Source organism: Colossoma macropomum, unplaced genomic scaffold (assembly GCF_904425465.1).
Source record: "Colossoma macropomum unplaced genomic scaffold, Colossoma_macropomum, whole genome shotgun sequence".
In the NCBI taxonomy this organism is placed as follows: domain Eukaryota; kingdom Metazoa; phylum Chordata; class Actinopteri; order Characiformes; family Serrasalmidae; genus Colossoma; species Colossoma macropomum.
Window position 1 is genome coordinate 9,471,254 of NW_023494806.1, and position 14,749 is coordinate 9,486,002.

Sequence of the window (14,749 nt, forward strand, 5' to 3'; positions counted from 1 at the left end):
CCTTACAGCTCAGTTAGCGGAAGATCTTTCTGTCATAGCTTCTAAACTCTGGAATAGTGTTCCAGAGAATATCAGGAAGGTAAACTCAATAGATGCTTTTAAATCTAGACTGAACATTTGTGAAAGCATATTCTTCATTTATTGGGTCATGTTTGTTCTACTGTGTGTAATTTTTACATCATTTAATTAAAAGACTGCATCTTTTGAATGTTTGGCTTATCTTTTTGGGTAAAAATAGGGCTTTCTGGAGCCTAATTCTGCACCAATTATTGCACATTGTCAACTAGGTGCAGGGGCACACAAAGCTATTGAACAGAGTCTGTGTTTGTGTACTATTATAATGTGGAGTTTTGACTTTCTTATGGACTCTCTACACTGTGTACTGGTAGGATTTTTAATGTTACAGTGTAAGCACATATTTTAATACCTTATTCTACCCACTGACTCATCACTATAAGCCACCTGCAGTGTGGCTGTATGTGTGTGTATGCTTGTGCATGTGGGATAAAATGCTTTGCGTATAGTTTCTCCTCTGTCTCTGTATAATAATTTGCGTAACAGGCCATTTTAGAAAGCCCTGGGCCTTCTGGCTGCTGGAGATTGGATATTTGGCAGCGAACATTGGCCGTCTGGAGAAGTGGACGACCTTCATGCCAACCAGTAGATTTACTGGCTCGAGTGAAACTCTGCTCAATCAGCCGGACTGTGTGATGATCCACGGTCGGGGAAATAGAAAGTGACAGAGAGAAGGTGGCTTGGAATCACCTTACTGACCAACCGTTGCCCCTATGAGTCATTGTGTGGGTGTAGCTCCGCAAGCCAATCGTCGAAGAGCCTTGCATCCTTTGTCACTTTAAAGGGAATTTCACATATTTTTCAAAATTTCTGCAAATTCAGTCGTTAAGATGATGTTATGTGAAATGTGGCATTTTAAAGAAGCGTACTGAGTCAGAACTGCTCATAGTGGAGGTGAAGGGAACCAGACAGCTGAAGAGGTTAATGCCTCTGACTCACGGTATGTCATTACATGAAGTAGTTATGTGGTGCCTGGTGCGTGAGACACCGTTTTTGGCCTAGAACATATATTTTTTTGGTACATTCAAGGTGGAAAGCTACATGCAGGGCATTGAGAGGAAAAATAGCACCCAAAGAATTTTTTAATTTACCACGTCACATAAAAAACTGAGTAGATAATTAATAAAATAAAATGGATATATTTGCATAACAGAAGTCATAACCCATGGTTCCTTTCACCACCACTGTAAATAAATTAGAGTTGGTACAATGCAGCATTTCAAATGACACCTCTGAATGACTTTGTTTCTATCTCAACGATTGAATTATGATGAAATTTTGAGAAAAAATAGTGGATTTCCCTTTTAATGTGGCCAAGAACCAGACAGGGACATTTTAATGACTTGCAAAATGACCTATCAAAGAGGGTTTTGGTGTGACATGTAATTGTCAAAATGATGCTACAACAAAAAGAAGTGAATGAAACAACTGAGTGAAACAAAGTGGTATGCATCATCAAATGAGAGGATATCTGATTTGCCACCTACTAAATTCTACAAAAAACTCTTAAATAACTAAGTCTGACCTCACAGTAGTGATAATGTATCATCGCATCACCCACCTCTGCTGCTTACCTGCTGCCAGCTTTCTCATCATCCTGCTCTTTGTGTGTGTTTTCACAGTGGGTGCTGGCGTTTGAGATCTTCATCCCCCTCGTTCTCTTCTTCATCCTGCTGGGTCTGAGGCAGAAGAAGCCCGCCATTCCAGTGAAAGAAGGTATGGCTTTAAACAGCGCCGAGGAGATTTAGGGCCCCCAAGACGAGAGAGAAGCAAAGAGGGGAGAAAAGAGGGGGCCAGAGAGAGAGAAAAGAGGGAGAGAGGGGGAGGAGGTGTCACTTTCATTCAGTATAAAGGTCTGAAGATATATATACACAGCCTGTCAAAAGTTTGGGGACACTTGAGCTTCGAACGCTGTTCTGATTTTGCTATTTTTCTTAGCACAAATTGACAGAAGTACTTTCATGGGAATAATTACATACTCTTTTATATACATAAAATAAATAAATGATTATTTTTTTAATGCTGCTTTGACCCTTCGAACCATCAGTACTAGTACAGGCTGAAGCCCAGCTGCTGGTGTATTGTATGTTGCTACGATAGATTCGGCATTTGTAGCCTTCTTGTTCAAACACAACTTTTAAATGTATTTTAAAGCAATGCATCTTTGGCACAGTACACTGGACAGCAGGGAGACCCGAGCATCAAACTAACAAAGCAACAGCAAAATGGAAAGTTATGGCTCCCCTTGAGAGTCTCCACTGTAACAAGAATCCATGAATGAGATTGAGAGGCTACGGTCGTGAAACCACTGGAACCATTTACTGTATATGTGATACACAATATATGATATATGCGCTCATTGGTTGGAGCAGGCAGCTACTGTTGCTCTCACTGGATGTCCGTGATGAAAATTGGAAATCACAATTAACTATACAAAATAATGCAATTACTCGCACTTGTTTTAATCTTTTCACAGTCCTTATATATACAGAGCATGTAATATATGTGTAACACATTTGCTGCAATTACTCAATGCATTTATACACATTTGAACATACACCTCATACAGTCCTCCCTTATTATGAAGTCAGCACTCAAACGTTAAACCACCTTCGGGCCAAAATATGTTTCAAAATGTGCTTTTAATAGTCATTTGGTAAAGAAAACTGTTGTAATTATTTAGACAGAAACTGCTTTTCATGCTAAGGACGACACTTTGATGAACATTAAGGCAAACATGAAGCAGAGGCAGAGTTTCAAGAACCCCAAACTTTTGACAGGCAGACTGTTTCACAATTCAAAGCAACAACCAAACAGTTCTCAGGTCAGCATCAAAGGGCAAACTGACTGCAACTTCAGCCCAGGAATCCCTCAGGATCACGCCCCCTAGTGGCCCCTCGAAACGGAGCGCTTTGGAGCCGTTTTCATTCAGGAGGCATCACAGTGACGCCCAAAGGCCCCGGCCCATTGTAATAGTCAATAACAGTGCTTGTGCTGTGAGTGAATTGGAGAGACTGGAGAGTGCTTAGCTCCGATTGCCTTTGGCTGTGATGAATGAGTCGAATTCAGCCCGTGATGGATAATAGGTCTTATCTCCTTTTGTATGTGACCACGCAGTGCTATTGTACAACTTTGCTAATCTGCCATTGATTGCAAAGATTGTTTGGCTTCTAGCCAGCGCTGTAGTGTGTTTAGTGGTGGTTTATTTGTGTTTTCTTTCATGGAACATCCTCATTAGTCTCTGTCACCATAAAGTCCTTTTTTTTATTTCCAATGCTGAAGGAAATCACACACCATCTTTTTTTGTCTTTTTTCTTTGCTCCTCTCTGTTATCTGTTTCTCTCTCTCTCTCTCTCTCTCTCTCTCTCTCTCTCTCTCTCTCTCTCTCTCTCTCTCTCTCTCTCTCTCTCTCTCTCTCTCTCTCTCCCTCTGACATGGTGCATGTTCACTGCATGTTGGACCAGTGTGTAAGTCTAAGCATTGTTTTTTCTTTGTATTCAGTGTTGCTGATTCATGAAATTGCTGCCATCTGTGCTGCATTGACTCTCCATCGTCTAATCGTGTGTTGTGGTTTGATATCTGGTGTTGCACTGTGCGTCTCTGTGTGTGTGTGTGTGTGTGTGTGTGTGTGCCACTTACTCAGGAGGAATGTGAACTGATCTTGTTTTATGCATCAGAATGAAGATAAAGCACTCAAACACAGAAGCAGACACTGAACAGACATTCTCACTGCCATTCTCTCTGAGGGCCTGACCGATATGAATATTTTGTTACTGAGCTAAACATTACGATAAGCGATATTATCAGCTGATATGACTGAATATGGTCAGAAAACAAGAGCATCAATAGTTTTATTAAACAGTGCTGTACTGACTGACATATATTGCCGCTGTCTGAACAAAACCCTGTATCTTGATTTTTGTCATTTCAGTTTTTATCATAATCTGAAAATGCCTGTTGCCCTTTATATTGTATGTAAATTTCATTAAGAATGGACAAAAAGAAACAGCCCAAAATGACTTTGAAAAAAATCTTGTTCCATTGACTTACATTAAAGGTAAAGTATGTTTTTTCCTTCCCCTGTAAAGTTATCATTTTGAAAATATGTGGTTTTGTCCCAACAGCAGCAGTATGTATATCTATCTATCTATCTATCTATCTATCTATCTATCTATAGATAGATAGATAGATAGTATGGTCAGATCATAAACCACACCATGTGCTTTTGTATTACACAGTGTAGCCTTTTATACTGGTAACAAGCACACAATGCAAAAATATGCTCATTGTCTATTTTTCATGCTTGCTGCATGTGTTATTCTAATGGTTTCTAACTAGAAACAATACAAAATGGACTTTTCTTGTTACATTGTGTAACTAATGTACATAATTAAAACATCAGCTATTTTGATTATTTTGATATATTTCTAGTTGTAGCTGCAGCACTGCACTAGTACAAATGTCAAGAAGGATCTAGAGTTTGTTGAACTGATGAGGGTGTCCAAACCCCTTTCAGTTACTAGCTGACAGGTATGTTCAAATGTTGTGTACATTACGTTTATTTAATTTGTAAATAGAATTAAAACATCTGCAGGTTATTTGACTTATTCATCATTGGATAAAACAAATGTGGAAAATGAAAATGCTCTTCAATTCATGAACACGATGCTTGAGTCAGGTCTGGAGGTACAGTTGCAGAGCAGTGTAGGCTTACCACACGCACCATCCTACCCACCTAGAGAGAGCAAGGCCAATTGCTCTCTCTTTGACTCCCAGCCACGGATAGCCGTGACATCACCAGGGACAGTGCGTCTACTGTTTTAAAATACAGTTTGATTTTTTCAAGCCAAAGCAGTTTGTGTAGTATAGAATTAAATCGTTGTTGAATCAGGACATTTTAATGCATGAAATGTAAACAAAGTCATCAGAAGGGTTTCATCATAAATAAACTTCTTTACAGTGGTGGTGATGGAAACCAGAGGCCACAATGTCTACACTGCAAATATAGCCATTTATTAACTGTCTAAAACCAGCAGCAAAGCTACACATATCTTCTGAGTCTTCTATGTGATGTTGATAATGTTAAAATAGCAATAATCTGAAAATGTCTTTTCTTTGGGCACTTTTCCTTACAATACCTAGCATGTAAAACCATAAGTGTATTTAAAAAAAAAATTTTTTTAGACCGACACTTTTTCTTAAAATCACAGAACAATAGATGAGGCATCAGGCCATGTATTCAAAACCAATTTGTGCAAAAACATTCAGTGAGGGAGTTTTTAGAGGCATCGGTGCTTCAGATGTCTGGTTCCTATCAGCACCACTGTGATATTTACTTATATATAAGTTAAAGGTGAATTAAATATCTACAAGCCATCTAAAGTGTACTATCCAAATAAAGCGTTACATGCTATGCTAATGCTAAAAGTTGGGTTTGAATGCATTTTATATGTTTTTATTATTTTAATGATATTGTTTTGTGTTCATATGTACCACTTTAGTATTGCTGTAAGTAGGTGACGGTCAGTTTACCAGTCTACGTAAAGTGACCGAGTTTCCTCACATTAGTGGCGTATGTTTGTTACAAGATAGCCACTGAACATCGATGCATTATAGCCGTAATTTTGCCAATACTGAAAAATCTGGGTATCTTCATAACAGCTGATGTTATCAGCCAACAAATGTATCGGTCAGGCCCTAATTGTCACACACGCATCTCCCATTAGGTATGAAGGAGTAAGTGAGTGAATGGAGCAGTGAATGAAAAGGTTAACTGAGATTTAGGGCCCACAAATGTCTCTGTTTACACTAACATGACAATCTCATATACATGGAACAGCATTATTACTTCATTTACCAACATCACTACTTACAAAAAGCCAACACATTAAGATTCAGACTGATCTTCCCCTCCCGCATTTACTACTGCTCCACTGGTTTAATGGACTTACCCAGCAATCAGGCTTTTTCCTCTGACCGATGTTTTTACGGGGTTAATCCTCAGCTGTGTGGTCAGAGAGGAAGCAGATGTCAGACAGGAGCGTATTAGAGCTGATCTCTCACTGGACGAGCCGTCACTGGAACAGCAGAAATATGACACGAGCTTGTGTAAACACGGGCCCGGAGAGATTTTACTGCAGGCCCAGCTGTGGCAGCCAGTGCTGTTCATCTAATTCAGGCCCGCTGGATGACTGGAGGCTTATTAGTGCATGCTGTGAGATGGAGAGAGAGAAAGAAAGAGAGAGGTAAAGCTGAAACTAGGCTTGCAGTGTCCAGACACTAAAAGGGTCCGTGTCCTACTTTTTTTTATTTATTTTTTTTATTTTATTTTGTCCCCTGAGGTCTACTTAGGATGTTTGTGTGGTTTTATGTACCAGCTGTAATTCATTTGTACATGACCTCTCTTTATCCCTTATAAGTAAACTGGCTGTCTTTAAAACTGATATATCAGACCTCTGTTCTGATTGGCTGCTCTGTATGGTGCCCTGTTCAAAAAGCACACTGTGATGAAATACTCCTTGTAAGCTTTACATAAATGGGCGGGGCTAAACTGCTGTAGACTGAATAGGCGGCTATGTAATTAAATGTGTCGGTTTTTGTGACATCACAAAAACAACGAATTAAAAATGTGCTGTTCTTGCAGCTTAGTTTCCATGGATTTAAAGGAATAAGGACAGAATGGTGTGGTTTGAAGCTTTGATAATGTTTACATATGATGTTTTTCATTTTAAAAAGGTGATATTTTAAAAAATGATTAAATTGAGCCTATGGCAAAAACTTACATTTACAGAATTTCCCTCTTTACGATAAATGTTGTCAATTAGCCAAGACACGTTTGGTGTCTGAAATTTGCTTCTTTAGTTTAGCACAGGAGCTTTGAGGCTAGTGTCTCTGACAACTAATGGAGGCCAAAAATGCGTTGTGCATCATATTCTTTTGTCTTTCCAATTTCCAGGAAAATGGCTATATAAGTGAAGATTATTATTAATATTATTGTTATATAATGTCAGAAATCACATTTCTGACACTAGTCTACTTGTCTGCTAGTCTACTAGTGTCAAGTAGACACTAGTCTACTTGAAATTACTTAACAACTCTGCATGGATTAAGTCGATTTAGGCATGCAGTTTGCACAATGCTAATTGATGTACATAAGCTTCCATTACTTGTTAGCTACATTAGCCTCATAGCTCCAGTGAAAAACTAAAGAAGCTAACTCTGGACACTAAACTCATCTTGGCTGAGCAACTCTATTTAGAATAAGCGGGAAAACTGTGTAAATTAGATTTTTGGCTGAACTGTCGCTTTAAGAAGAGTAGAATCAGCAGATTGTGTTTAAGTGACCTTCTGTGTGCCTCCATCAGTGCCAACAACTTTGTGTTTGACTTTCAGAGGCAGACGCCAAAATGAGCAGTGGCTCAGGTTGAATATAAAACAGCCGAGACTTTGGAATGGACGGACGCTTTTCCCAGAGACATTCATTAACCGAAGGATCATTAAATCATCAGAGCAATTATAGGCCCAATTTAGTAATTACAGGATCAATATAAGGCAAACCCAGGCAGCAGGATTACTTTAGCAGTAAAGTGCCCTCTTAAGGGGGTGCAGTCAATTTTGGTTAATTGAATTTTGAAAATCTTCGTGTTGAGATGATGCGTTTCAGTCTGGGTGCTCCTTTCTTACAGCTTTTTAGAGTGTGTGTTTTATTAGATGGAACAAATTTGATTCAGACTGAGAAACGTCTCATACAAGCTGAGATTCAGCACATATTTAGTCATGTTGCAGGTTTTATAGCAGGACTTCAATCAGTCAGGTTGGATAAGCAGAACTTAAATGGATAGGAGGGTCATTCTCTATTTGGAGTGGGAATTCAGGTGGATACATTTTTAAAAAATCAAATGATCTCCTGCTATCAAATATGCAAAAAGGAGAGCATAAATCCAAACATATTTGACAGTCACTGGTGTTTTATGTGTGTAATATGGTGTAACACCAGTGACTGTGACTCCAGTGACATTCTGGTAAATTGTCTGACTTATTGGTGGTCAGGTGACCTTGTGCAACTATTTAAAATCAGTAATAAAAGTGATAAATGACATTATTTTGACAAAATCTTAACTACCCAGCCATTAAAGCACATAACACCAGTGACACATAGAGGTTATGTGCTTCATTAATAAATTAATGAAATATAGTGAGCAAGTGTGACTCGCCTTCTCAAGCCTTGAGATATTTCCTCTCTGATGAGCCTCGACCCAAAGAAGCAGTTCAGCAGAGTTGAAAATAGTATGTTAAAATGTAAAATAAGAGTCCTGATAGCACCAGTGACCAAAATCTCTGTGACAAATGAATTTAAAAAAAAAATACATATTTTCTAAATGTAGTATAATGTTAATGATAAAAAAGTAAACATGAATCTGTTTTATACATGATCCATGAAGTTAAACCACTGAAAAATATTGTTTTATATTAAAAATAGTTTCTCACATGTTGAAAATAGTTTTTGATGGCTGTTTTACAGATGCAGAGCGATTATGAAACAGGATAAAAAAGAAAAATCAGAGAAATTATAAGGGAAAAGTGTTAATTAATCTTAGGTCAACTGTGTAAATGTGCCTACCGACTTTTGGAGCTGTGCCTAATAGTTCAGGCATCTTTTTACGCCCTGCAACATGGATTCCTCCTCCAAATGCAGAATGATGCACATGCACCTTGTAGCTCCAGTGCAAAACTATAGAAGCCACATCTAGCCAAACTGCCTTTGCTGATGGACTGCATTAGGGATAAGGGGAAAATTCTGTATATTTTGTGAACGTTCTGTAAATCTGACATTTTGTTGATCTCTTTAACTGTCCATAGTGAGAGCACTGTGGGGGGCAGTTATTATGCAGGTGTAGAGTGGCTTGACAACATACTGAGGCTACATTTCTGTTCTGGTGACGGCCTGTCCAGGTGTGTGTGTGTGTGTGTGTGTGTGTGTGTGTGTTTAGTAAAGGTCATTTGCAGTGAGTTTATCAAATGCGATCTGACCTGACATCTGAGGCCCTCTCTGACTTGCTGAATGATTTGTTTTTTCTGAGCTGTGACGGTTGCCTCTCTCTGTCTCCTTTTGTTGTGCTTTTCTCTGGTTTGTTTTGTTTTTGTTTACCCCTCTTTTCCACCCTTTCTCCACCCCTCCACACCTCTAACTCCCACCTTTGCATTCTCTCTTGAACTCCATGTTGGTTTGTAATGACTTCTTTCTAACATTGTAACATCGACTCTTTCTGAAATCTATACTTTATCCTCAAACTGCTCCTGCATCCATGTCTTTATTAATTAATCCACACTAATCTCCATCTCTGCTGGACCCAATGTCTCCACAATCCTCTCCAACACTCTCCTTCTCCTCCATCCACTCCCTCCATCCCTCCCTTCCTCCCTCTGTCTCCGGATGGTGCGATTAGCTTTCTACAGTGCTGCCCCCCTCACCTCAGCGGGCATTATTCCGGTCATGCAGTCGCTGTGTCCGGATGGCCAGCGGGACGAGTTTGGATTCCTACAGTACAAGAACTCCACGTGAGTCAGAGCCTCATTCACTTATAGTCTTTCTCTCTCTCTCGCTCTCTCTCTCCTCTCTCAGCCAACAGCCTCTCTCTCTCAGTCTCTCTGTTTCGCTCTGTCTCTCTCGCTCTCTCTCTCTCTCACACTCTTTCTCTCTGTCTTACTCCCTTTCTCTCAACTCACCCACTCACTCACTAACTCTCGCTCTCTCTTTCTTTCTGTTTCTCTCTATCACTCTCACTCTCTTTCTCTCTCTCATTCTCTCCCTCTCTCTCTCTCAGCCAGCACTCTCTCTCTCTCTCTCTCTCTCTCTCTCTCTCACTCTCACTGTCTCTCTTTCTCTCTCTGTCTCTCTCTCTCACTCTCTCCCTCTCAGCCAGCAGTCTCTCTCTCTCACTGTCTCTCTTTCTCTCTCTCCTCTCTCTCTCTCTCTCTCACACACACTCTCTCTGTCTTATTCTCTCTCTCTCAACTCACTCAGTCACTCACTCACTCACTCTTGCTCTCTCTTTCTTTCTGTCTCTCTCTATCACTCTCACTTTCTTTCTCTCTCTCACTCTCTCCCTCTCTCTCTTAGCCAGCAGTGTCTCTCTCTCTCACTGTCTCTCTTTCTCTCTCTCTCTCTGTCTCTCTCTCTCTCTCTCCTCTCTCTCTCTCTCTCTCTCTCCTCCTAACAGCAGTCATTATTATCACCTGTAATAGTGTGTGTATGAGCAGTGAGCAGACTTAATGAATCTCACTGCAGCTTCAGCTCTGATTTTCTGACCTAATGGTTTAAAAAGGACTCTAAATTAATAATTTGACAAAAAATGATCACATTTACACAATTTTCACACTTATTCCAAGTGTAGTCAATCGACCAGCTTGTGGTTTTTGATACTGTATAGCATAAAAATTCTGGAATAAAACACATTTTTGGCCATTTTTATAGATTTTATGTTCAGAAGCCACATACGCAAACCTATTTAAGATCACTTAACTCTTCAACATGGTTTAAGGCAGGTATGTCAAGATTTAGGCCTGATTGTATCAAAGCTTCTGTTACTTATTAGCTACATTAGCATCTGCAGCTTCAGTAGAAAACTAAAGAAGCAAACTTGAGACACCAAACTGACCGACTACAGTTGAGCTGAATTGAAGACCTTACTTTATGCTCTCTCTCTCTATCTCTCTCTCTATTTCTCTCTTTCCCTCTGCTCCATCAATCTCTTTCTGCCACTTGCCACCACCCTTTGATTGAATTCTCTCTCTCTCTCACACACACTCTCTCTCTCAGTGTAACTCAGCTGTTGGAGCGGATCGGCGAGGTTGTGGAGCAGAATCACTTGTTCATGTCGGACAGGCCGAGTCTGGGGGAGGAGCTGGAGTCTCTGCAGCAGCACCTGGAGAGCCTCAGTTCAGCACAGAGTCCTTTAGAGAACCGCTTCAACACCAGCCACGGTGCACAAACACATTTTATACATAGGGCCATATTTATGTCCTATATGTATTATATATTGTTGCTGTCCAAAAAAAATATATATATTTTTTATTTTTATTTTTCTATATGATTTGAACATGATGGGTGTCTTTTACTTTATGTGAAGATTTCATGATGAACAGATCAATAGAAAACAATACATCCTTTACAACTCTTACAGAATGCATTAGCACACATCCTAACAAAAACAGAGAGATCATATCACTCCCACTTTGAAAGAGCTGCACTGGCTACCTGTATCAATCAGGATAGATTTTAAAGTTCGGCTACTAGTTTTTAAGGCTCTAAATGACTTAAAGCACCGCTTACATCACAGAGTGTCTGTCTGTTTATGTTCCAGCACATCATCTTAGATCTGCAGATACTGACCTTCTGCAAACACCTTCTGTAAAATACAGAAAACATGGAGAGACTCGTTCAGTTATTCTGCTTCTAAACTGTGGAACTCAGTTCACCTTTGATTAGACAGTCAAGCTCAGTGCTCACTTTAAGAAGCACCTAAAAGCATCTCTCTCCAACTTTGCATTCAATGAAAACTCTATTTCGTGCTGTTTGTCTTTTAATTTGTTCTGTGTCTTTTTCTTATATGATTCTACATTAACACTTCTAATTTCTTGAATTACTGTTTAACTTTATCACCTGTCTATAAAGCACTTTGAGCTGCCATCGGCATGAAAAGTGCTGTATAAATAAAGATTATTATTATTATGAATAATATTGGAAATGCTCCAAAATCACTTGGAATAAAACCTCTTTACATTAAATTACATTTTGCCTTTTCTTGTAAAGTTACTAATTTGGAGATGTTTTTCTTTGGACAGTGGTGATATGTAAATGCCTATATAATATAAATATGTTCGTTTGTTTTATATACACCAACCGCCCACTTCACAGTTTGTTCCCTCTAGAGGATGAGTGCTTAGTTTCACTTAGAAAGAAAATCAACAAACATGTAATTTCACCTAATTTCATTTCACAAACATGTGACCGAACAGTAAATATATACTATTTACAACATTGTGTTATTATTATTATTATTATTATTATTATTGTTGTTGTTGTTGTTGTTGTTGTTGTCTTTTCTTTTTGATTTTTGAGGGAACAGCTGCTGTCCCTGTTATAAGAGTCTAACTCTACATGTTCCTTTGATTTCAGGCTTCACCGTGGGCAGCGTCCTGCGGAACCAGTCTATGTTCCAGCAGTTCCTGATCAGAAACCTCTCTCTGGCCAACGACACAGCCAGCCTGCTGCTCTCCTCCCCCGTCAACCTGAAAGAGGTTCATCTCTCGACTCCACTTCAAAGGCTCATTCTGTCCAGCGCTGCTCTTTGAAGTCTCTGCGTTAGCCTGGACCATTAGCATATTCCCATTCTGCTGTCAAGGAACACAATCGGTAACGGCGCGGATTGTGTTTCTTGACAGCAGAATGGGAATATGCTAATGGTCCTGGCTAATGCTCATGGACTTAAGCGCTGTAGCGCCATGCATATTAATGCTGCCTTCTTGTGCTATCATAGTCATCGTATATGGGTTCCCTTTCCTTTAACATAAAGCTACACCTTAACCCTTAAAATGCCATTACTTTTGCCAAACTATTTAATGGAATTATGACAAAAGGACTGCAAAAATGTAAAGGATATTTTTTTTCTTGTTTCAAAGCAGTAATGTCTTCACACTGAATTCTGTATAAAAGGAAAATTTAAATGATTTTTCATAACTTTATAATATATTATTATGAATAATTGTCCTAATTCAGTGGTTCAGATGTAAACACAGTGACCCAGAGTGGTTGGTATGGAATAGTTCATTGTAGAGAAACTTACTGATTCAGACTTCTTTACAGGGGTGGTGATGGGAACCAGGGGTCACAATGTCAATAGTGCAAAACAGCCATTTTATCTACTATAAAAACCCACCAGTGAACCGAAACGTCTTCTAAATCTTTATGTGTAATGTTCATATGAAAATAGTAGTTATTTGAGGACTGTTTTGCCTGACAGCACCCTGCATGTAATTCCACAATAAATGTATTTCATAAAATCCATACAGGTTATTTAAAAAAATCATAGAATACGTTCATAACAATTTCATGTAATAATTTTCTGTCAGGGAATTAAACTGTTTGAGCTTCAGTGGTCACTTGCTTAGAACACCATAAGTGAGTTTTGGCCATAAGTTTCCCCCTTTAGCTTTAAGTGAGCTGCATAAAATCTCTTTAAGGAAATGTTTAAGTGGAAAGTGGAATTATCTGGAATTATCTAGAATTATCTGGAATTATAAACTGGGTTTTAGTCCCCAAGTTTAAGTTCCAGCACTTCAATTGTGACAGTTGCAAAACTTAAATGTACATTCCTTGCTTTAAATCGATCCTATAAGCATTTAAGATAAGATCGATCTATCTATCTATCTATCTATCTATCTATCTATCTACAATAAAAGACACTTTTGGCACATATCTTTACTTTACAATGGGGAAAATGTTAGGATGATACAGGAATAGATCAGACGAGCCAACTAGCCAACCATGTTTCAGACTATTGAGCATTTTAATGCAAAGACTTTGTAATTATGTAATTATGACAGGGAAATTGAACCCTACGCATAAGAGCATAGGACCAGAATCCAGCATCCGCCCCAGCCCGTTAGCTCCAGGCCATTTGGACCTGTCACGAGCACCTACTCAGTAACATCAACAGAGTTAAAGTAACTCCTCCACTCATACAGTGGAGTAAATATAACTCAGAGGCAGTAAATGTAACTCCTGTCAGCGTTCAGTGTTGGTGATTCTAACATGTGGAGAGTTCAGCTGTTTTGGAGGGTTTGCTTCTTGGCTTGTGCTTGTTTATTTATAGTCACCCTGTCTTCCAGGATTTGCTCTTATCTGTTATCAGACTTTTTTACTGCTCACCCCTCTTAATTTAATCCTCTTCTCTGAAGCATCGCTGTCATTGAAAGTCATTGAGACTGTGGAGTCACTGAGAATGTGTGTGTGTGTGTGTGTGTGTGTGTGTGTGTGTGTGTGTGTGTCTACTCGGTGCAGGTGTATAACCTCATCTTTGGCACGTATCCTAAAGGAGGGAGCTGGGCAGAGGGTCAGCATGGTGCTCACAGCCCGGGAGAGAAAGTTTTACAGCTGGAGGTACAGTGTGAGCTCATCACATAGACGCAGTGCCGCACCTGCATTACCATCCATAGTCTGACATCAGAACAAAGGGTGCAGAAAATCTTACGTCTTAATGAATATAGATGGAAATGCCATGTTCAGCACAACACTCCACAACCAAGATGCAGGTGTTTGTGTGTGTATACTGATATATATATACAGGAAGATTCACTCGAAAGAGGCCCCAAATATTCTGCTGTAACTCCCGTTAAGACAAAGCAATCTGAACCAAAAAAAATGCACTACATACCTTGATGCATGTGTAATCGATTACATTACATGCGATGCTGGAAGTGATCTCTGTTTTCTGCCAGACACTTGAAGGGGCACGGGGGGTATGCACCTGGAATTTGCAAATGGAGGGTAACGTTAAGACGACTGTCCGGTGCCTACCTCATCGCTCCGACGTAGGGGCATCCTGGCTTGTCCGAAGCTCCATATACTGAGGAGCACATTGCACATTGTTTCGTTCAGATTGCTCCGTCCTAG

General features: G+C 39.5%; 1 protein-coding gene across 2 annotated transcripts in view; it reads left to right on the forward strand.

Annotated features, from left to right (window-relative positions):
• The window catches only part of abca2 (ATP-binding cassette, sub-family A (ABC1), member 2), a 119,076-nt gene that overhangs the window by 59,785 nt on the left and 44,542 nt on the right, over positions 1 to 14,749 (forward strand). The window contains exons 2-7 of one of the 2 annotated variants that reach the window (XM_036598436.1): positions 1,698 to 1,791; positions 3,262 to 3,264; positions 9,522 to 9,633; positions 10,895 to 11,058; positions 12,254 to 12,375; positions 14,138 to 14,236. In XM_036598436.1, coding sequence (XP_036454329.1) covers positions 1,698 to 1,791; positions 3,262 to 3,264; positions 9,522 to 9,633; positions 10,895 to 11,058; positions 12,254 to 12,375; positions 14,138 to 14,236 — 594 coding nt within the window. The remainder of the gene's footprint in view (positions 1 to 1,697; positions 1,792 to 3,261; positions 3,265 to 9,521; positions 9,634 to 10,894; positions 11,059 to 12,253; positions 12,376 to 14,137; positions 14,237 to 14,749) is intronic. The other variant, XM_036598437.1, reaches the window with a different exon arrangement.